This window comes from Equus caballus, chromosome 13 (assembly GCF_041296265.1).
Source record: "Equus caballus isolate H_3958 breed thoroughbred chromosome 13, TB-T2T, whole genome shotgun sequence".
Classification (NCBI taxonomy): domain Eukaryota; kingdom Metazoa; phylum Chordata; class Mammalia; order Perissodactyla; family Equidae; genus Equus; species Equus caballus.
The window spans coordinates 9,848,019-9,869,633 of record NC_091696.1 but is presented as its reverse complement, the minus strand read 5'-3'; the positions used below and the strand labels follow the sequence as shown (position 1 = coordinate 9,869,633).

General features: G+C 57.3%; 2 protein-coding genes across 6 annotated transcripts; one reads left to right on the top strand and one right to left on the bottom strand.

Moving 5' to 3' along the window:
- Positions 1-927: 927 nt before the first annotated feature.
- On the top strand, positions 928-14,491 carry TFR2 (transferrin receptor 2). Its single transcript, XM_001505061.5, has 18 exons — positions 928-1,243; positions 1,492-1,744; positions 1,838-2,024; positions 5,728-5,868; positions 5,943-6,054; positions 6,159-6,281; positions 6,672-6,788; positions 6,920-7,059; positions 7,416-7,579; positions 8,467-8,586; positions 8,984-9,066; positions 9,150-9,213; positions 9,313-9,380; positions 9,462-9,538; positions 9,636-9,720; positions 9,809-10,036; positions 10,384-10,524; positions 13,722-14,491. Exons 1-18 carry the CDS (start codon positions 1,211-1,213, stop codon positions 14,001-14,003), a joined length of 2,418 nt encoding a protein of 805 aa, XP_001505111.2. The 5' UTR covers positions 928-1,210; the 3' UTR covers positions 14,004-14,491.
- Positions 14,492-17,938: 3,447 nt separating this feature from the next.
- MOSPD3 (motile sperm domain containing 3) lies at positions 17,939-21,354 on the bottom strand. Of its 5 annotated transcripts, none has more exons than XM_005598630.4 (6): positions 20,524-21,354; positions 19,796-20,063; positions 19,486-19,561; positions 19,024-19,253; positions 18,272-18,436; positions 17,939-18,171 (listed from the first exon to the last, which is right to left on the bottom strand). In XM_005598630.4, the coding sequence occupies exons 2-6, from the start codon at positions 19,998-20,000 to the stop codon at positions 18,140-18,142; spliced, it is 708 nt and encodes a 235-aa protein (XP_005598687.1). In that variant the 5' UTR covers positions 20,001-20,063; positions 20,524-21,354; the 3' UTR covers positions 17,939-18,139. The 5 variants fall into 5 exon arrangements, with proteins under 5 accessions (XP_005598687.1, XP_070086876.1, XP_001505109.1 ...); XM_070230775.1 differs by lacking the exon at positions 20,524-21,354 and adding an exon at positions 20,396-20,494; XM_001505059.5 differs by lacking the exon at positions 20,524-21,354 and adding an exon at positions 20,260-20,342.
- Positions 21,355-21,615: the final 261 nt, after the last annotated feature.

Here is a 21,615-nt window from a genome sequence, read left to right as displayed (position 1 = left end):
CCTCGGGCCTCGGGCGTGGCAGCGCGTGAGCACCCCCGGACCTGCATCCCTGGTCAGCCTGGCTACGCCACTGTCCTCCTTCCCGGGGCTCTTGGCGGTGGCAGGAGTGGGGCGGGGACTGGGGCGCTGCTGCGCTCCAGCAGCTCAGAGCTTTTCTCCCGACTTGGGTAGGAGCTGAGGTTTCCCAGGGGAGACCCCCAACTCGGGGACCCTGAGCCCTTCTATTCCAGAGCTACTTGTCCAGGAGTCCTCTGCGGGGCTTGGGGGCCTACGCCTCCTGCCTGAAACCCTAGGTAGAACTTAGCAGTTTGTGCCTGTGATGTGTTCTTGGGGTCCCCAAGCCCCAAAGAGATAGAAACCCATGTGTCCCAAGTCCATTGGTCACCAAAGCGGCTCGGGTGCCCAGAGAGGACTATGACTTATCCATGGTCACTCAACTGTGCCCACGCCTTGGCCAGGACTCTTTCCATCCATGCCTGGAGGGCCTTGACCGACAGATCCCTGACTCCAGGAGTCCCATCCTGGAGCACTCACTGGTCCTGCTTGACCATGTGCTCCTATCCATGCCCCTCCCTCCTCAGCAGCCAGCAGGAGCCTGAGACCTCGCTTTCAGCCTGATTCCAAGGAGACAGACATCCACGTGGCCAGACCAAACCCCCAGTTCACACTGAGGCATCTTCAGCTTAGGATCCCACTGGGGCGGGCATCTGAACAGGGAGAGCAGCTAGTGTGTTACAGGGCCTGGGCATCCGGGGCCTGCAAGCCAGATGAGGAAGGGGAGCTTCCTTTCATGATGGGGAGCTTAGGAAGGGGACCCCCAAGGACACGGGGAGGGGTGGAAGCAGGAGAGGGGAGGGGCATCCGTGTCTCCGCCCTCCCCAGCTATCAGCTCTCCTCCCCCACCCCTGACGGGAACCTGGAGGCCAAAGTCTGCCCCAAGGTCAAAAAATTGATTGTTTTGCAGGCAGGGGGCAGGAGCGGGACAGCGGCAGGATTGGCAGGGGAGGGCACAGCCCCTTGTCCTCTGGCCTGGGCTGGGGGGCCATGTCCGGAAGGCTGGACTGAGGCCAGGGCTGTGCTCCCACCCTTTGCGCGGGGCTCAGGCTGCCTGCCAGGGCTGATAAGAGGCCCTCTGGGGGTTCCCACAAACGGTTTATCACTGGGGCGGGGAAGGGGGGACAGCTGGTACGGCTCAGGAGGGGGCGTGAGCATGGAGCGGCTTTGGGGTCTACTCCAGAGAGCGGTAAGACTGAGTGGGGTGGGGGGACACCTTAAACCCTCTCTCTTCAGGTCCTTCAGCCCCCTCCCGAACCCCACAGCCGGTCCCTCCCCTTCCCACTTCCATCTCTCCCCTCCAGCCTGCCTCTCAGGGCTCTCTCCCCTGCCCAGTGCTCATTTGGCACCCAAAGCCACTTGACCCCATTATTGTCTGATCCCTCCCTATCGCCAAGGCCTCTTTCCCCAATCTCATGCCCACCATGCTCCCCACAGCAAAGATTGTCCCCAAGACTCTCTCAGACCATCTACAGGCGTGTGGAGGGCACCCAGCAGGGGCGTCTGGAGGAGGAAGAGGAAGACGGGGAGGAGGGGGCCGAGCCACAGGCCCACTTCTGCCACATGGAGCTGAGGGGCCCTGAGCCCCTGGGCTCTCGACCAGGACGTCAAAACCTTGGACTCTGGGCGGCAGCAGGACGAAGGGCCACCCCCTGCCTGGTCCTGACAGCCCTGCTGATCTTCACTGTGGGTGAGAGCCATCCTCCACACCAGTGAAGGGCTGGGGGGGGATTGCTGGGGTCCAGAGGGGCGCAAGGAGAATCTCCATCTTGCCACCCGCCAGCCTTCCTCCTGGGCTACGTGGCCTTCCGAGGGTCCTGCCAGGTGTGCGGGGACGACGTGTTGGTGCTCAACGAGGACATGAACTATGAGCTGGGCCCGGACTCCCACCAGGGCATGTTATACTGGAGCGACCTCCAGGCCATGTTCCTGCGGCTCCTGGGAGAGGGGTCCCTGGAGGACGCCATCAAGTAAGGATCAGCCTGGCCCCCTTCCCGGCCCTCCAAAACCGGTCACCTGCTCAGACTCCACCTCCCTTCCTCCTCGCCCAGGACCCTGGTGTCGGGGTCCCCCTTCAGAGTCCTTCTACCAGCATCCCTGGCCTCTCTGTTCAGTGGTCCTGGGAAGGATGCAGGCATTTGGAGCTGAGAGGGAGGGAGGGCGGCTCTGGAAATGAGACTGCAGAGGGCCTAGGCTCTGAGGGTGGCACATTCAAGAGCAGAGGGCGCTGACTGTCTGAATGAGGACAGAGGAGGCCAGCATCCAGATATGAGGTAGGAGAGACCCAGAAAAGTCTTGAATGCCATATCGAGGAGCTGGGATTTTGACCTGTGGCATTGGGGAGCTCTGGAGGGGTTCTGAGAAGGGTCATTTTAAGGAATTCGAAAAACAAGCAAGCAAATGCATTGTGGGTGCAGACCATCCCCACATCTACATCGTGAGGGATGCCAGCAGGCACAGACTGTGCGGGCCCGCAGCACAGCACAGCAGGCCAGCGTTTCGTCTGTCTTGCTGAGGTCTGCCTTTCTCTGCTGGGAAGGAGCTGCCCGGGAGGGCCAGAGACGGGGTCAGGCCACCAATAGCCTTCTTTTAGGTCAGGAATCGCTTTTCAGTGGATTCTCTAGGGTTTTCTAAGTAGAAAAGTGTATAAGCTATAGTGAGGGACACATAGCGTCTTTTCCAATGCTTATACCTTCTCTGTCTTTTGCATTTCTTATTGCTTGGGGAGGACATGAGTTTAGGTAATGATGGCAGTAAATATCCTTGAGTATTTCCTGCCTTTCCTAGGACCGTTTTTATAGTACTTCGTCATTGAGTCTGAACTTTGCTGCAGACCCTGGGTAACTTTTTAAAAGCAAATTAAGGAAGTTTCCTTCTATTCCTAGCTTACTGGGGCTTTTTGTTTTAATGATCAGGAAAGGAGGGAAAGGTATAGAATTTTTTTCCAAATATTTTTCCAGAATGTGCTGAGATGATCACATGATTTGTCTTCTTTAATGTTTATGTAGCAATTTGTATTAATAGATTGCGTTGTCTTCCTGAGGTCAACGTAAACTTGATCGAGATGTATTATTCCTCTTCTGATTCACTGCTGGATCCACCTTGCTCAAAGACCTTAAATCTGAGGCATGAGTAACACGCAGGGCTTCCTTATTTTCTTGAGCACATTTGGTAGTCTGGGGACAGGCCACGCAGGTGGATGGTTTGACAGGTCTAGGGGTGGGGTGTGGCACAGTGGATGCCATCAGAGGGCAGGGAGGCAAGAGCGAACCGAGAAAGGGAGCAAGCAATGAAGTGAGGTGTGACCCTAGGTTGGATGGGGAAGGAAGGGAAGCCAGGGAGGAGCTGAGGGACTTGGAGAAATTGGACCCTCTGGAGTGCTCTGTGCAGTTGAAGAGCAGGTACAGGAGGGCAAGGGAGCGAGTCAGAACCTGAAAAGCTCTAGGCAGAGAGCGGGATTCTGGAACTTTCAAGATTGATCTGATCAACTGTGTCCTATTGATCCCAGAGTCTCCAACACCTACCTCAGTGCCTGGCACTCAGCAGCTGTTCAGTAAATCCTCCAAGATAGGATTCTGGAATATTCTGGAAGATTTCCAAGATAAATATTCCAGAGATGGAGTTCTGGCTAATAAGATCCAGGGTGTGGCCAGGGAAGTAGGTGGCTGGACTAGAGGTGACACCAATGAGGTCATGCATTCAATTATACTACAGATATTTTTGAGCACCCACTATGTGGCAGATGCTGGGCTAAGTAGGTAGTGGCGATATAGCAGAGAACCAAAGTCTGGACCTCGCCCTCATGGAGCTAATGGTCTATTGGAGGAAATCAGTATTAACCTAATAATCACATCCTGACTACGTACGTAATTATCATGGGGATCTTTGCTTTGAAGGAAAAGTACAGGATGTGACGAATGACTATAGCCAGGGGAGCTGATTTAGTTTGGGGTCAGGGAAAGCTCCCTTGAGAAAGTGACAAGCGGAGACCTGAGGGGGTGAGTCGTTCGCCAGGCAAAGAGAAAGTGGAAAAGCACTTCAGGCCAGAGAACAGCAGGTACAAAGGGTCTGAAGCGGGAAGATGGTGGCCTCTTGGAGGAAGTGAAGGAAGGTCCATGTGGCTGTCGAGGTGGAGCTGGCTCAGGCCTTAAAGGGTCTTACTGGCTACATGAACTGTTCTGGATTTTGTTCTAAGAGGAAAGAGAGAGAACCTTAGCTAGTGTGTTTGCTGCGTGCCTCTAAATACGCATGTGCCTTCGTCATCTATGTAACGTTTCATGTGCACATGTAGATTTTTCAAAACACTGTTTGTGTAAAATGCTATATGTTCATTATCTTAAAATTTAAGCAACATGGAAAAATATAAAGAAGAATGTAAAGAAAAAATCACTCCAGACCCACTATTCAGATATAGCTGTCTCTAGTGTGTGTTTTTGATTTAGATAAAGTTTTTTAACACTATGTTTTCAAGGTCTGTCTATATTTCAGTGTGACCTCTAGTTTGTGTATCACCTATTATTTTATGGCTGCGTTGATAGGGGCAGTTCCAAATGAACACTTGAGCTCCTTGATGGGGACGGGATGGGGAGAAGGGGGACAGGAAGGGTGCTGAGAAAACCCCTAGGACCATGGATCGCAATAGTCCCCGAGAGAGCCGAGAGGAGGGTGGCTGAGACTAAGGTGCACCATCCACGTGGATTTTGAAGTGGTGCAGAAGCTTAGTGGACCTCAGTAGGGGGAGCAAAATGATAAGCCAGATGCCAGAGTCCTCAAAGAAAGCAGATAAGGGACCAATTGGCTAGAAGATAGCAGTGAGGAGGAACAGAGGGTGAGACTGCTGCCCGACGGCACTGAGGAGTGTTACTGGAGGAGAAATGGTCAGAAATTTGAACAACGGAGCCAGGAACATGCCTCCACTCCAAGCCCGGGGAGGATGAGAACCTGAGCTGCCTTCTTCAAGAGTCCCCTGGGAGACTGGGTCTCTGAGGGACAGCTGGGTTTCTGCCAAGGCCAAAGGCAGAAGGGATAGTCAGTGAGGATGCTGGGGCGGGAGCAGTTTGTTTGACATGGAAAGGGCACAGGTGGAGTTGGTCTACAGGCAGGCCAGGCAGAGGCAGCCTGGCAGAGGTGACATGGAAAAAAAGGGAGAGTTCAAGTGACAACAGGCTTGCTAGTTAGTGGTGATTATGGACGAAGCCAGGATGAAGTCTCCACCGAGACAAGTGGCCCCAGATTCCACGGGGATTCTTGGTGTAAGGTGTCTCCATGGGGCCCAGGTGGAGATGGGGGAGATGGAGGGTCCGCCACCTCTGCCCAGATAGCCCTTTGAAAGAAAAGTGTTTTCGTGTCTGGGGCAAAGCACAGGCGAGTGTGTGTATGTGTGGAGGGGACGGTGGCTAGATCCGTGAGTTTGGCCTGAGCCGGGAAGAACCTAAGGGATGGTGGACAGGACCCTAGCTATCAGAAGCTAAGGTTTAACCAGAAGGAGGCCCTGGAGCCCGTGGGCACAACCCTGGTAGTGATGGGGTGGGTGGCGATGGCATGGTCAGCGAGAGACTTGGGAGCCCCGCAGCACCCAGGGCATCCTTCCCCCCTCCCTCCCTCTCCTCCAGGCGCCCAGAAGTCCTAGCCCCTCTCCCCTTCCGCACCCCAATCCCAGCTCTCCCCGCTCAGGCAAACCAGCCTTCGGAAAAGGGTAGCCGGCTCGGCTGGGATGGCCGCCCTGTCTCAGGACATCCGCGTGGCGCTCTCCAGCCAGAAGCTGGACCACGTGTGGACAGACACGCACTACGTGGGGCTGCAGTTCCCGGACCCGTGAGTGCGGGGCGGGGCGGGGGCGCGGCAGTGGGGCGCGCGGGGAGGGGGCGCTCACCATCCCCGGTCCTCAGGGCTCACCCCAACACCCTGCACTGGGTGGATGCGACCGGAGGGCCGGGGGAGCAGCTGCCGCTGGAGGACCCCGACGTCTACTGTCCCTACAGCGCCACGGGCAACGCCACGGTGAGTGGCCCCGCCCCGGCCCCAGGACGGGGCAGCGCGCGCCCTTCCCCGGACGGCGCAGGAGGGACGCGGGGAGCGCGCCTCACCGTCCTCCCGATCCCCAGGGAGAGGTGGTGTACGCCCACTACGGGCGGCCGGAGGACCTGCAGGACCTGCGGGCCAGGGGCGTGGAGCCAGCGGGGCGCCTCCTGCTGGTGCGCTTGGGGGTGATCAGCTTTGCCCAGAAGGTGAGGGTCCCCGGGCTGGGGGGAGATGGAGCGCGGCGGGGACGGTGGGAGCTGGGGAAGCCGGAGATCGGATAGCGGCAAACGGGAAGTGTCTAGGAGGCTGCCAGAGGGAGAAAAGAAAGAACTAAGTGGGTCGTAAGCAAATGTGGGTGGGAAACAGTCAGGAGGTTTGGGTGGGGATCAGAGACCTCGGGGAATGTGGGGCACAGTGGAGGCTGAGGGCTGGCGAGGCGCTGCGGGAGGGCGGAAGATGAGGGCCAGGCGGTGCCTGTAGCCTCTCTGCGGCTCCACAATTGCAGATCAAAGGCCATGCCATTTCACTGTTTCTCCTGCCCTTCTAAATCGGTTTTCTCTGGGAGAAGGAGTCCTTTAGCTGCCTCCCTTCCCCAGGTGGCCAGTGCCCAGGACTTTGGGGCCCGAGGCGTGCTCATATACCCCGACCCAGCAGACTTCTCCCAGGACCCACACAAGCTCCCCCTGTCCAGCCACCGAGCTGTGTTTGGACACGTGAGTCTGGGGGTAGCCAGTAGTGCCTTCCTGGGGTGCCATGGCTGCACCTCCTCGCCCAGGATGAGGCTGGCACACTATTCCTGGGAGCCCCGCTCGCCGTTTCCACGTGGGCACCCCTCTCTCCACAGGTGCACCTGGGAACTGGGGACCCCTACACACCTGGCTTCCCTTCCTTCAATCAAACCCAGTTCCCTCCAGTGCAGTCCTCGGGCCTCCCTAGCATCCCAGCCCAGCCCATCAGTGCAGACATTGCCACCCTCCTGCTGAGGTGAGGGGCATGTGGGGACCAGGGGAGGAGGAGGCAGGGGGAGGTAGGCTGCAGCCGGCCCCGTAAGATGCCTTTCGGTGAGTTAGAAAATGTGGCTCCTCTGGGTGGGCACGGCCTCTTGCCAGGGCCCACTGTTTGGTGAGTGGAGCTCCAGTTGGATGTCACACCCATCTCCACTGGGCACCCTTGAGCAGGACACAACCTGCACAACTGTCCAAGGCCGCAGGCAGGGTGCAGAGGCAGACAGCTGGAGCCAGAGGATGGGAGGGAGAGAAAGAGTGAAGAGGGGGTTTTGAGCTCTTCTCTAGCCTCGCGTCTCTGCCACTTCCAACCCTTTCTGCTCTACCACTCTCCAGGAGGCTTGAAGGTCCTGTGGTCCCCCAAGAATGGCAGGGGAGCCTCCCAGTCTCCCCTTATCACCTGGGCCCTGGGCCAGGACTGCATCTGGGGGTCAACAACCACAGGGCCTCCACCCCCATCAGCAACATCTTTGGCTGCATCGAGGGCCGCTCTGAGCCAGGTGTGCTCGCTTGCCCAGCATCACCTACAGCCTGCAGGAGGGGAACTGCTCATAACCCACCCTGGCTGGAGGCGGGGCTGGAGGGGGAGACCCAGGAGACTGGGCAGGCGTGGTGCTCAGGGCAGGGAGGCAGCTTTGACTGAAGTGGAGGGTGTGGCAGAGGTTAGCAGGGAGGGAGGGAGGCCAGCAAGTTGAGGCTGGACTGGGACCGAAGGGAGTGGCTGTGAGGAGACCTCATGGTCAAACCTGTCCAGAGACAGAATGGGCACTTCTGCACGGTAGTGAGCTCCCCAGCACTAGGGGTGAGCAAGCATCAGTTGGGTGATGTTACAGCATGGAAGGGAGGTCAGATTCCATAGCCAAGCCTTTCAAGCATAACTAGATGTGGACAGCCATGGGAATCACCGTGGGCTCTTGAGCCGAAGAGTAGGGTCTCGACAGCAGCTATTTGGGAAGAGGAGTGTGGTACCTGTAAGCACTGAGGGAGAGGCACAGAGAGGCCTGTGATGAGGCTCAGATGATGATGCTGGTGGCGGGAGTGTGGAGGGGCAAGGGTTAGGGATTTAAAAGAGGAAAGCCTATCTGGACCCGGGAAACAGCAGGACATGGCCAACCGGGAAGGTTCTGGAGTCTAGAATGGCCCCTGGCACCCCGATGAAGGAACAGGCCAGCCAGGCAGGGCCACGGGGAGGAGGGGCGCTCCTTTTAGGGACAGCAGGGATGGCAGGGCTGTGAGGGGCTGAGAGATGGAGACTGGAGAAGCGGGAGGCCTGGAGAAATGGTGGTGAGGCCCTGGGAGCACCCGCCCTCCCAGAGGGGGGGGTGCGGAGAGAAGCCTCTGGGTTCTGCCCATGTAAGAGGTGGACCCCAAACATCCCCTCTCCCAGATCACTATGTTGTCATCGGGGCCCAGAGGGACGCATGGGGCCCAGGAGCGGCCAAGTCCGCCGTGGGGACGGCCATACTGCTGGAGCTGGTGCGGACCTTTTCCTCCATGGTGAGCAATGGTAAGGCCAGGGCCTGGGCCCAGGCTGGGCGGAGGCAGGATGGGGCAGAGGGGCAGTTAGGAGCACAGGCTGGAGGGTGGCCACTCAGACCTGGGCTCCAAACCGGGCCACTCATTCCTATCTGCGTGGCCCTGGCATCACTGCATGTCCATTTCCTCATCTAAATATGAAGGTATTACTACTCCGTGGTCTGAGTGAAGGTTAAGGGGCAGATTCCATATGTAAGCAATCTCCATCGCCGTTACAGTTGAGTTGGGGCAGACCCAGGAGAGATGGGCTGCCATGGGGGCTTGGTGAGAGGGAAGGAGATCCCAGGGGCCCAGGACAGAAGAAGACAAAGAGGGGGTCTTTGCTTGGCCCCCAGCGGAGCCCATCCTCCCTCTCCCCCTGCCCCCAGGCTTCCGCCCCCGCAGAAGTCTTCTCTTCATCAGCTGGGACGGAGGTGACTTTGGGAGTGTGGGCTCCACGGAGTGGCTAGAGGTAACGTGGGGTCCTGGGGAGGCAGCCAGGCAGTGGGAAGAGCTGGGTGGGGGGAGTTCATACTCCACACCCATCACCCACAGGGTTACCTCAGCGTGCTGCACCTCAAAGCCGTAGTCTATGTGAGCCTGGACAACGCAGTGCTGGGTGAGCGGGGGCAGTGCCACCACCTGGGCCCCCTCAGGTGCACCCCTGCCCTTGGGGCCAAGCCTTGAGCCTGGCATCCTTCCCCCTCCCTCTCTGCAGGGGATGACAAGTTCCATGCCAAGACCAGCCCCCTTCTGATCAGCCTCATCGAGAGCATCCTGAAGCAGGCAAGAGCCCAGCCAGGAGCAGGGGAGGAGGGAGACTGGTGGCGGACAGAGCCTGACCCGTCCCCCCACCCCTGTCCCCAGGTGGACTCTCCTAACCGCAGCGGGCAGACCCTCTACGAGCAGGTGGTGTTCAACAATCGCAGCTGGGATGCTGAGGTGTAAGTTGAGATGAGGGGGAAAGGGAGAAAGCCAGGTGTGTGTGTGGGTAGCCCGGGAGCGTGAACCCACAGAGCATTCCAACCTGCCCACCCCCAGGATCCAGCCGCTGCCCATGGACAGCAGTGCCTATTCCTTCACGGCCTTTGCGGGGGTCCCTGCCGTCGAGTTCTCCTTCATGGAGGTGAGACTTTCTGGCCCTGCCCCCGAGCAGCGGTCCCTCAGCCTCTCTGCACCCTGCCCCTGCGCCAGCCCGCGCCCTGTCCCGGCAGGATGGCACCCCGTACCCGTTCCTGCACACGAAGGACGACACGTATGAGAACCTGCACAAGGTGCTGCGGGGCCGCCTGCCCGCCGTGGCCCAGGCTGTGGCCCAGCTCGCTGGCCAGCTCCTCATCCGGCTCAGCCACGATCACCTGCTGCCCCTGGACTTCGGCGGCTATGGGGACGTGGTCCTCAGGCACATCGGCAGCCTCAACGAGTTCTCTGGGGACCTCAAGGTCCAGGATGCCAACCCTGCTTCTGGGGGTGGGGGGCGCTATATCCCCTTAAAGTGCTGCCCAGGCGTGGGGTCTGGTCCCTCTTTCTCCCAATCCTTGGGGTCTAGGTCCCCTCTCCAGTCTGGCCCCTTTCCTCCTGCCCCAGTCACTTAAGTCCCGAGGACCCTGCTGGTACCTCCCAACAGCCCAGGTCTTCTTCCCTCGCCCTTCGATCCACACCAGCATCCTGTCCCCCTATACCTCTCCACTCCTGCCAGGCCTGGAGGTCCCAACCCCAGCCCGGACCCCCATCCTAGGCCAGAGTCCTGTCCCCTGCCGCCGGCCCCAGCCTGCGCCTCCGCCCTCAGGCTCGCGGGCTGACCCTGCAGTGGGTGTACTCAGCGCGGGGGGACTACATCCGGGCGGCCGAGAAGCTGCGGAAGGAGATCTACAGCTCGGAGGAGAGCGACGAGAGGCTGATGCGCATGTACAACGTGCGCATGATGCGGGTGAGGCCCCGCCCACTGCCGCGCCCCCGGCCCCGCCCCGCCGCCCGCGCTGCCCCGCCCTCCTCCACGACCCAGGGACCCTCTAACCTGCCCCGAGCGCCGTGCGGTCCCGTCCCCTCTGCCTCCTCGGGGCGCTGGACGGGCAGTGCTCACAGACCCAGCAGGCTGGAGCGACCACCGAGGCAGCCTCCGCAAAGTGATGAAATAGACAGGGAGGGCCAGCCCCTTGGCCACAGTCACCGGGCCAACGCGTGGCAGAACTGGGACAACCCTTCCCCTCCTCCCCGCCCTGCCCCCACCTCCCCGCCACACTCACACAAACAGGCCCCCACTGCCTCCCCACCCCTCTGGAGAGAAAAAGCTTGTCCATAATAGTCCACAGTACAAGAGGCACAAGGTTGCTTCCCGGAAAGTGCAAAAGGCTTAAGAAATCCAGGGCGTGGAGATCTCTCTTCCTTCTGGTAATAAGATGGGTGAAATCTAGAAAGGCTGCCTGGAGGAGGTGTCATGTGAAAGTTATACAAGAGCTTATTCTCTCGCCAGTTTAGCTTTGAATACTTTGCAGCCGCACCCATTCTCCAGCTCCAACCCTCTTCCTTCCATTTCCTCACTCCAAGAACTGAACCCGGCAACCCTTTGATCTTGGGAAACGGACGGGTAGGGACTGTGGGCGTGGGAAAAAGTCTGTAGGGCAGAATTGTAAGCAGGACCATCCTTAGTGAGTGCGGGGTGAACAGGGAACTCATAGGGTCTGCACTCATCGGCCGTTTGCGGACAACATGTCTGCCCCTTGCAGGTTCGTGTTCTCTCTCCTCCTGGCTTTTTCCTGTTGTTTCCTTGCCTGATTCCCTTGGCGTCACTCATTCCTCCCTTCTGTTCACAAACCCATCCCTCTTGCTCTTTCCTCCTCACTCCTTTCTCCTCATCTCTCTCTTTCTCCTCTCTCCTCAGGATTCTCTTGCTCCTCCCCAGCTTCCTGACCTCTCCTCGCCTTCCCTTTGTCCCCTCCACTGATATGTGTCACCCTGTGGTGAGACAAGACATTGGGGCTGGTTCATTTTCATCCACAGATCTTGCTTTAACCCCTGCTGTGCCAGACTCCAGGAACACACAGACACCCCCCTCACCCCACCCCTGAAGTTGCCACACGCCTCCCAAGGGAAGAGGGACTCCTGTGTGTAAGGAATGTGATTCAGACTCAGGGCTGGAGAGTAACAGACTCAGGACTTCAGAACCTGAAACACCGGGCTGGGCCAGGCCCAGGGACCTTTGTGGCTCTAGACCGGGGGTTGGTAAACTATGGTCAGATTTGGCCTGCCTTCTGTATTTGTAAATAAGGTTTTATTGCAGGATGGCCATGCTCATCGGTTTTCATATTGTCTATGGCTGCTTTCCTGCTACAGCAGCAAAGTTGCGCAGTTGCAACAGAACCAGAATGGGCTGCAAGCCTAAAGTATTTACTATTTTGCTCTTTGCAGAAAAGTTCGCTAACCCCTGCTTTAGACTGGGATATGGGTCTTGAAGCGTGCACAGAACTTGGGTTGGTGCAAAGAAAAGACATTTCAGAGTGGAGAGACCCCGAATAAGGGTGTGGCGGTGAAATAGGCCTGGCTGTCCTTGAGAGAAGGGTGTGGACCAGCAGAGTCTGGACAGAAGTCCTGTGGAGAAGCAGAGGGGAAAGGAACACCCAAGAGTGGTTAGGGATCACGTATGGGGAGCCTTGAATGCCGGGATAAGAAGTTTGGGTTTTTAGGGTCTGGGCATCAAGGAAATCAGGAAGGTTTTTGAGCAGGGAGATGATGTGGGCTAAGTGGAGTTTTAAGAAGGATCTGGCCAGAGTGAAAATGGCCTGGAGAGGGAATGAAGTTAGGGACGGCTGAGCTTTGGGTGAGGGTGGCCGATGGAAGCAAATGCCACTGTGGGTGAGGGGACCCGACTGATGTGAGACATTTGGAGGGGAAAATGGACAGACTGGGTGTTGAGGAAAGAGGAGGAGAATAATTCTAGCAGCTGCCATTTATCGAGGGCTACCGTGTGCTAGGGCTTTGCTTCACTGACTGCTCCAAATCCTGTGAGGTTGCTAGTGTTGTACACAGAAGCTGAGGCTCAGAGAAGCTAAGTCATTTATCCAAGATCACAGAGTAAGTGGCGGAGATTAAATTGGAAACCAGGCAATCTGACCCCAAAGCGTGGGCTCACCCTACTCTCACTCACCTCCGAGGCTGAGAGCCTGGCACATGGGAAAGATCGCGGCGTTCCCAAAGGAATGTGGGTGCTCACCAGGCCAGGTTTTGGAGGAAGTTGGTGCCAAGGTGTGTGAGGCTGTGTCCAGGTGCCCCTTACCCCAGTGGGGCGGTCCAGGAGGCTAGAGGGCAGGATTCCAGTGGATGATATGGTGAGTAGACAGCAACTGACCCCGCAGAGGTCCTGGTTGGAGCCAGGGGCGTGGCCGAGCTCTTTGAATGAATGATGGAGGTGTAAAAAAGATGAGAGGTGTGAGACCACCCCCAGAGATTCTGATTTTGCTGGAGTGGCACCGAGGCAATGGTAAAATAAAAACCTTCCCCGAGTGATTCTAATATGCCGTCAGGGTCGAAAACCACTGATTGTCGGGAAAGGGAAGAGCAGAGGTGGAGGTAGAACCTTGGGCCTGCCCACAGATGGGAGCAGAAGGAACCAGAAAGGCTGGCGGAAAGGTGGGAGGAGAACCCGGCTAGGAGCGAGGCCATCTCGGGAAAGACAACCGCATCTGAGTCAGAGGATGAGGCTGCAGAGGCAGGCGCTTCATTAGGACTGGCCTGTCCCCTTGACCCTTGACTCTGGGCTGTGGACATTGGCAGAGGCGGGGTGGAATGACCGGGGGTCAGGAGGCGAGGAACAGCAGGAGGGCAGACCGTTTTCTGGGGTTTTGGGCAGGGAAGTGAATGGGGGAGAAAGGCAGACGGGGAAGACCTAGATGCAGGTTGGAGGCTCAAAGGATAGAAGAAAAGGATGGAACCGAACACAGCTGGAGGACTCAGCCTACTCGGCTGTTGGTGACGTCACAGAATGGCCATTCCTGATTGGGTGGCCAGATGGAGGCGGGACTTAAGGACGCTGCACGATAGTATTTCTTAAGCGCTTGGCTACGAATTGCCGTTCGGGCCTTCGCTCCCGGACGGAGCCTCCACCCCGACCCGATCCCCATCTCGGCGCAGGTGGAGTTCTACTTCCTGTCCCAGTACGTGTCGCCGGCCGACTCCCCGTTCCGTCACATCTTCCTGGGCCGCGGAGACCACACGCTGGGCGCCCTGCTCGACCACGTGCGGCTGCTGCGCTCCGGCTCCGGGGCCCCTGGGGCCGCCTCCTCCGGGGTGGCGCCCGGCCTGGGCTTCCAGGAGAGCCGCTTCCGACGTCAGCTGGCCCTGCTCACCTGGACGCTGCAGGGGGCAGCCAACGCGCTTAGTGGGGACGTCTGGAACATCGATAACAATTTCTGAGGCCCTCCGGGGCCCCCACCTGCCCCGGGGCCCCCGCCTGCCCCTGCCCCCTGCCGAGAGCTCCTGCTCTCCCCGCCTGGGCGATTTCTGGGTGACCGAGGTGCCCCTGCACCACCTCTCATTGCTGACGGGTTTCTCATGAGCCCTTCCTGTCTCTTAGGGGGCCTGACTCCAGCGCAGACACCCACATACCCCTGGCCCTGAACTGTAGGAGTAGGTGAGCGGTGCCTTCCTCAATGGGACATTCATCCTATCAGCTAATCAAAGAGCAGCATCCTCTCCGTCTGTCACAGTCCCTTCGCCTTCAGGAGCAGGGTCCCCCACACCTAGAGACCACTCTGGAATGTTTCCTGGGCCCTGGGACCTGGCCAGCCCTCCTGGTGGGGAAGGTGGCTGGGACTAGAGCCTTATGGCCAACACGTGGTCTGTGGTGGGACGAGCTGGGGTTTGGACTTCAATAAACCACCTAGTGACATTCTTGTTCATAAGCACATTTATGCTCCTTCCTCCCCCTCCCCCCACCCAATCATTCTTCCCTTGAGACCTAGGGAAGTGTTGGGCAGAAGGGGCCAGAGAGGTTGCGAGCAGGAATGCTGACTCCATGGGAAGAACTGAGCTGTTCTCGTACCTGAGGAACTAAGGAAACCGCTTAAGGAAATAAGGAGGCCCTTCTCCAATGACCACCATGGGGTGGGGGGCTGGCTCTGCACCTTCTCCTGGAACCAGGGAGGGCTACATAATTTGCAAGGCCTGGTGCGAAATGAAAATGCAGGGCCTCTGGTTGACGAAGCAAGCACAAAGCTTTTTCCTTTCTCCCTCAGTCTCTTAACCTGTCATGGTGTTTTTTTATTTGCTATTTAATGTCCAGATTCCTCAGACAGGGAAATAGTCTGGGGCACATCCTCACAGGCACCCAGGGTTCTGCCCCACAACTTGGTACGGATAGTGCACGTGGCTGACCCTGACCCTGACCCAGACCTTCCCTGTGCCTGCGCCTGAGCCCAGCTCCCTGCTGGGGAAGGAGGGTGGCAGCTGTCTCCCATCCAGGGGAGGCAGGACCTCCAGCACATGCTCCATGGCCCCCATCGAGCTGCACTTCCAAAACATAAATTCGTTAGGAATTTCAAGACGGCAGCTACATAGCATTAACCCCTCTTCTGAGTGGTCACACACCTGTTATGTTGGCCCAGCCTGGGACCCCTCCCGCCAGGGTCCCCTTTGGCCACTCTTTGTCCAGTCAGGTGGGAGCTGCTGGAGGGCAGCTGCATAAATCCTAGGGCTCATCTCTCAGGCTCCTTGGGCCTCTTGGTCCCAGTATGGTAGGAGAAGTCCTAGTCTGCCCCTCAGGACACCAGGAAGTGAAGGCCTCTTCATCTATGGCTTGAGATGCCCCAGCCCCTGGGTTCCAGGATGGAACCAGCCCCTCCGTAGCCCCCCGAGCTGACTTGGTGGGTTCTCAGGAGACCCAACCAGGGTCAGAACCCTCCTGGACTATGTGTTTCTGTGACATACAGTCCAGAACAAATTTCCCGAAGTGGCTTCTCAACTCTTCTTCACCTTGTCCCTTTGCTTCGTGTAGCAGACAGAATAACGGTCTGGACAAAGATGTCCACTTCCTAATCTCCAAAATTTGTGATTGTTACCTTGCACAACAAAAAGGGTTCTGCAGATGTGATTAAATGGAGGGTCTTGAGATGGGGCGTGTCACGGGCTGAGCTGTGTCCCCCCCAGATTCATGTGTTGAAGCCCCCAGTCCCTCAGGATGTGTCTGTATTTGGAGATGGGGTCTTTAAAGAGGTGGTTCAGTTAAAATGAGGCCGTTAGGGTGCGTCCGATCTGACCAGTGTCCTTATAAGAGGAAACTGGACCCACAGAGAGACCCCAGGGATGTGCGTGTGCAGAGGAAAGACTGTGTGAGGACACAGCGAGAAGGGGGCCAGCTACAAGCAGAGGAGAGAGGCTTCAGGAGAAACCAACCCTGCTGCCACCTTGATCTCGGACTTCTAGCCTCCAGAATTGTGAGAAAATACATTTTTCTTGTTTAAGCCACTCAGTCAGTGGCAGCCCTAGTGGGCTAGCACAGGAAGATTATCCTGGATTGGGGGAAGGAGGACAATGTAATCATTAAGCCCCTTATAAAAGGAGGCAGGAGGATCAGACAGACAATGGAGATGTGATAACAAGGAGAGGGTCAGAGTCAGAGACAGATGTGAAGATGTTACACTCCTGTTTTCTTTTTTTTTAGTGATTTAAAGCAATGATCATTTATTAATGCCACCCCTGGCTTTAAAGATGGCAGAAGGGGCCCTGAGCCAAGGAATGCACATGGCTCTTAGAGCCTGGAAAAGACAAGAAAACAGATTCTCCCCTGGTCCCTCTGGAGGGGACACAGGCCTGCTGACACCTTGATTTTAGCCCCAGAAGACTCATTATGGATCTCTGACCCCCAGAACTGTAAGAGAACTAAAATTGCCTTGTTTTAAGCCGCTACGTTTGTGATAAATTGTTACAGCAGCCACAGGAAACTAATACACACCCACTCTAATTGCTACAAGCTCAGTATTGTTTTCTAAAGAATTTACTTAAAAAAAAAAGACTGTGTCCCAAGCTCCTCCCACCCCTATACTGTCCCTTCAAAGCTGTCTCAGAAAGCTTTCCAGATCCTACTGGCAGCAAGGCCTGTTCACAGCACATACCAGCAGCATCATAATGACTGGTACTACAAATGCCTTTTTGGGGTCCTGGGCACAGCCAGCCCAGTGTGAATGGTTATCACTCATACACATGTAATTTGGCAAGGGGCTCGCTGGGCCACGATGAGAGCCCTGCTCACACTCCTAGACAAAGGCTCCAGAGCGTGTCTTTGCACACTATGGGGGCCACACCCCATGGAGGCCAGCTCTGGGTGTGGGAGGGACAAGAGTCCCTGGGGAAGTGGGGCAGGTCCCAAGGCCCCCAAAGTAAAGGTGGAACAACTGATAACCTTCTAGCAGCCTAACAGACCGAGTCTGTCTTTACAACATTATCTGGCTGATTTATGCCCCCAGTCAACAACCTGCCCGTGTCACTGGCTGCCCTCACCCCCCATCTGAAGGAAGGCTGGGAGCCTGCCTTTCAAGATCCTGTTCTTTCCCTGTGCCTTAGTTTCTCCTGCCTGGTTGAGTTGAGGTTATGTCAGGCAATGCCATTTCCTTCATCTTGGCAGGGACCTTAGTGTTTCTGACCCACAAGAGTGGAAGTCTTACAGGAAGAGACAGGGGCCGGCCTGGTGGTGCAGCAGTTAAGTGCACACATTCCGATTCGGTGGCCCGGGGTTCGCTGGTTTGGATCCCGGGTGCGGACATGGCACCGCTTGGCAAGCCAGGCTGTGGTAGGTGTCCCACATATAAAGTAGAGGAAGATGGGCACGGATGTTAGCTCAGGGCCAGTCTTCCTCAGCAAGAACAGGAGGATTGGCGGCACATGTTAGCTCAGGGCTAATCTTCCTCAAAAAAAAAAAAAGGAAGAGACAAATAAACCAGAGAAGTGGTCAAAAAGGCAAAAAAGGATTCTGGGGATTGGAGGCAACCAGGCAGCTCTGGCAAGGGGCTCTGATGGCTCAAGATGGTGAGACAGTTCTACAGCGGGTGGGATGAGGTGGTATTTTTGTCTGTTGCTTTTTAGCTGAGGCACTGGATCCTATTTCAGGGCTAAAGGGGATCTTAAGAATCAACTTGCCCAATTCTCTCATTTTAGAGGTAGAAACAGAAGCTCAGAGAAATTAAATGACTTGCTCAAGGTCACACAGCTTTTTTGGTGCAGCAGCAGGACCAGAAGCCAAGTCTTCTAAGTCCTCACTGGGCCTCTTCACTGGCCCAGGTGCCTGGGCCCCCTGGGAGTGGGAGCAGGAGGAACCGGAGGAAAAGAAGTGGGAAGAAAGGGGCACGTTCCTTACATTTCTCAGTTTAACTTTAAAAATTAATTTTATTCAACTTGGAAAATGAATACAAATCCCTGGGTATTTCTGGTAGGGGGGTGGGGTGGGGGGAGTGGCCAGGAAGGAGGAAGAAGGGAGCAGGAATTGAGCAAGGGATGAGGGCACGGTGTTGCAAGTCCGGTCCCTGACCAGGGAAGGGGGTGGACGTTGAGCAGCGAGCTCAGGTGCGGAGGAACACCATGGTGAGGAGGCCTGGAGAGGCAGAAAGAAAAGGTTGTGGGTGTAGCCGTGGGGCTCTGTTAGCCTTCCTCCCAGCCTCCACCCCTCCCCCCCCAGCCACTACTGTGCTCACCCAAGACATAGGCTGCCACCAACTTTTGTCCCAGGGAGACATGCAGGATTTGGGGCAGCTGGCTGCCGAGTTCGTCCTGGAGCGGGAGCAGCAGGAAGGCCACAGAGACGATGCCCGTCAGCACAAACAGGAGGAAGGAGCTGGTGGCCAGTTGTGGGCGGGGGTCTGGGAAACAAGGCTTGTCAGAAGCTCCAGCCCCCCCTGCCCGGCCCAAGGTCCTCCAGGGAGGAGGCTGAAGATGGAAGGTGTATCCATTTTTTTACTGCCCTCCACGGGTACACTGCCAAGTGTCCTCTTCTCTCTGGGGCCTCTGTCCCAGCGGCCACAAGAATCCCTCTCTCCTCTGGTCTCTCAGCATTGTTTTTCTGTCTTTACCGGGCTTTGATTACTGGCTCCTGTGTACCTGTCTGTCAGGCAGGGACCTCTAGCCCCCATACCCAGCACACAACTTGGTACAGCATAATTGCGCAATACAGCCTTCTTATTGAACTGAACTAAGCTGGCATGTGATAGGAAGTACTGATGTTAGAGCTAAGGAAGAACTTTTCCCTCTCAGTAGAAGCCAGAAACGAGGGAAACTGTAGTCTGCTTTTTCTCTAACCTGATATAAAATCTCAACTCCTGGGAATGTTTCCACCAAAAAGCAAAAGACTGAACCAGAAGTTCTCTTCGACTCCAGCTGAGCTCACCTCTGGGGGAATGCTGGGTCCTCCCTCCCTGCAGAAGTCAAGAATTCCCATTCCCCAACTCACTCTCCGGAAAGTGTCTGGCCGTGGGTGGTGCTGTCCAGGAAGGAGGCCCTGTGTGGGGTGTTGGGTCGGGCTGTGCCTGAAGCTCAAGGGGGTAGGCTGGGGCTCTCAGGACCGAGGTGATGTCCTTGCGCCCCACCACTCGGCCCTCAGCTCCCTCCTCAGACAGCTCAATGCGGAAGCGGTCCTGGACGTCATAGTGGCTGGGAATGGGGGCCACATGGCGAATCACACTGGTCCCAAGACAGGAGAGAGGCCCATTGAGAGGAAGGGAGTGAGAGGCAGTGATCCAAGTGGATCCAGGCCCCACCTTCCCAGGAGCCTTTCCCTTAGGGACACAGACAGAGGGTGGGGAAAACAGGTTGAAGAGGATTAGGTCTCACACCTAAGACCACGGCAGGATAATTCAGAGAAGGGTGGCAGCGACCCCTGGCTTCCCTCTGCCTCCCCACTCTCCCAACTCACATGTCAATGCAGGACTGAGGCTTCACATATCCTTCTGCGTCAAACACTGTGTATTTGGCAGGTGCTGTGCACAGGACTGAGGGATAAAGGCAGACAGAGAGCGACCGTTGCTTCAGAGATCCTACAAGCCTTGCCCCTAGAGGGACACTAGAGTCCCCCTTGCCTTCTACCCCAGGGCTAGACATGACTCTTTAGTCTGCCAAGGCTGGACGTCTGCCTGCGCTTGTCTCACTCTTCCAGCCCTCACAGCTCCTCAATGTCCTGCCGCCAGCACCCCCCATCCCTAGCAATGAGGCGCCCATCCCTTCACCTCGGAAGCGAAGCGCAGCTCCCGTGGGGTTATAGAGGGTCAGCAGCTGCCGGGGTCCGCTCCGCTGGTCCGCCCTGAATACTAGATCCGGGGGAAAGACGAGGACCGGGACAACAGGTCCCGAGGGAGAAGGGGCGCCCCGGGACCCCCGCCCAGGAGCCCCCGGACCCACCAGCTCCTGGTCCTGGAGCGCCCCACGGCGCATGCAGGCTCTGGACGGTGGGACATCCGAGGGCAGAGCTCAGGGGACAGGGCCTGGAGTCTACAGCTGGCAGGAGAGGGGCGAAAGGGAACGAGATGAGATCGCGGGGCAGGGCCTGGACCGATGCCGCCGCCGCCTCGGAAACCCGCTAGATCAGGCTCCCGCAGACCAGGCCCAGGCCCCCCAACTCCTCCCTTCCCCAGCTCTGCCCCAGGTCCCTTTAGGTCCCGCCCCCAAGCCCCACCTCGATGGTCACGCCCACCCCGCAAACCCTGCCCCTCGCGGCTCCCAACCCGGGACCCGTCTCCAGGCCGGGCTCCCGATCTCCAGAGCCCGGCCCCACAGGCCCCGCCCCTTCCGGGCGCCCCGGGACTCCCGCCTCCTCTCTCCGGCCAGACCCCGCCTGCCGCCGCGGCCGCCTCCGGAGCCGCCCTTTCCGCCTCCTGCTCCCCAGGGACCTCTGTGCGGCCGACCCTCCCTGAGCTCGCTTCTGCCTCCGAACGGCCGCTCGTGCTATGATACTCACCTTCTGGTCACAGAACCTGCCAATCAACTTTGGCCAGACCGAGGCTGCCATCTTCCCAGGAGAGCATCTCTGCGCTTCCGCCGTACGGCCTCTGTCACTGGCCAGGGCGGCTCGTTTCCGCCGTAAGCGTGCGCCGATTGGTGCGCCTAGAGACGTGATTGGCTTGTTCCCCGGGGCATAGAAACGTGACCCGGGTTTCTGGCTAGGACTCTAGCCCGGGGTAACTTGGTGGCGTCGGAGCTGGTCTTTGCCCCGGCTTTGAGACGGTCCGGATCACCGGCTCTGCCACGAGGAAGCCCTCCTTCTCCGCTTCCGTCCCGGGCTCTCCTGGAAGCCTCTGCAGCAGCCAGAGCCGTCTTCCCTAGTGCCAGGTGGAGGTCGCTGCCAGCTGGAACTCGGATCTCAGCCCACGGCTGCTCTCCTGGTTCTCTCGTTCCTGCACAGGACTCGGAAGTCACTCACATTTCCACAGGGAGTTCAGATTTACCAACCCTGCCAGTTACATCATCCCACCGAGTCTTCAGCTACTTTTACAGACCAGGAAACAGGCGAGGTTGAGAATCTCACCCCAGTCTCACTACACAATTGGTTAGCAGTGGAGCAAAACCAAATGATCTTATGCGAAAGCCTTCCCTGAGCACCGTGTCAAATGTAGAGTCCCCCTTTGTCTGGCTTTTTCTCTTGCTTTTGTTTTCTTCATAGCACTCGGGGCTACTTGAAGTCTTACGTTTATTTTGTTGTTCTCTCTGCTGCAGTGGAAAGTACTGTCCTCTTCACAGGAGCAGAGGCCTTTGTTTTGTGTATGTTCGGCACCTTTATAAAACAGTGCCTGCTATTTGGGATGAACCAATAAAAGAGTGACTAGGGTGAACTTTGGGCTGAGATCTGATTGAAGTTAGGAAGGGAGCCATGAGATATCTGCGGAAGAGAATCCCAGACAGAGGGAACAGCAGACGTGGACCAGAATGGTCAAGGAGCCAGTGAGACTGGAGCGGAGGTTCTAAGGGAGACAACAGTCAGAGATGAGAGGAGGTGGGGGGAGGACGCAGATCACCTAGTGCCTTAGAGCCCACAGCAGGACTGTGGATTTTA

What these genes read in the sequence shown, in the direction of transcription:
- TFR2 (XM_001505061.5), top strand. Translation starts at nt 1,211, where the DNA reads ATGGAGCGGCTTTGGGGTCTACTCCAGAGAGCG. An exon ending in GCGCCACGGGCAACGCCACG is followed by an intron (nt 6,055 to 6,158) that starts GTGAGTGGCCCC and finishes CCCGATCCCCAG; the next exon opens with GGAGAGGTGGTGTACGCCCA. An exon ending in GCTCCACGGAGTGGCTAGAG is followed by an intron (nt 9,067 to 9,149) that starts GTAACGTGGGGT and finishes CATCACCCACAG; the next exon opens with GGTTACCTCAGCGTGCTGCA.
- MOSPD3 (XM_005598630.4), bottom strand. Translation starts at nt 20,000, where the DNA reads ATGCGCCGTGGGGCGCTCCAGGACCAGGAGCTGGTGGGTCCGGGGGCT. An exon ending in AGCTGCGCTTCGCTTCCGAG is followed by an intron (nt 19,562 to 19,795) that starts GTGAAGGGATGG and finishes TTTATCCCTCAG; the next exon opens with TCCTGTGCACAGCACCTGCC. An exon ending in GGCCAGACACTTTCCGGAGA is followed by an intron (nt 18,437 to 19,023) that starts GTGAGTTGGGGA and finishes CTTGTTTCCCAG; the next exon opens with ACCCCCGCCCACAACTGGCC.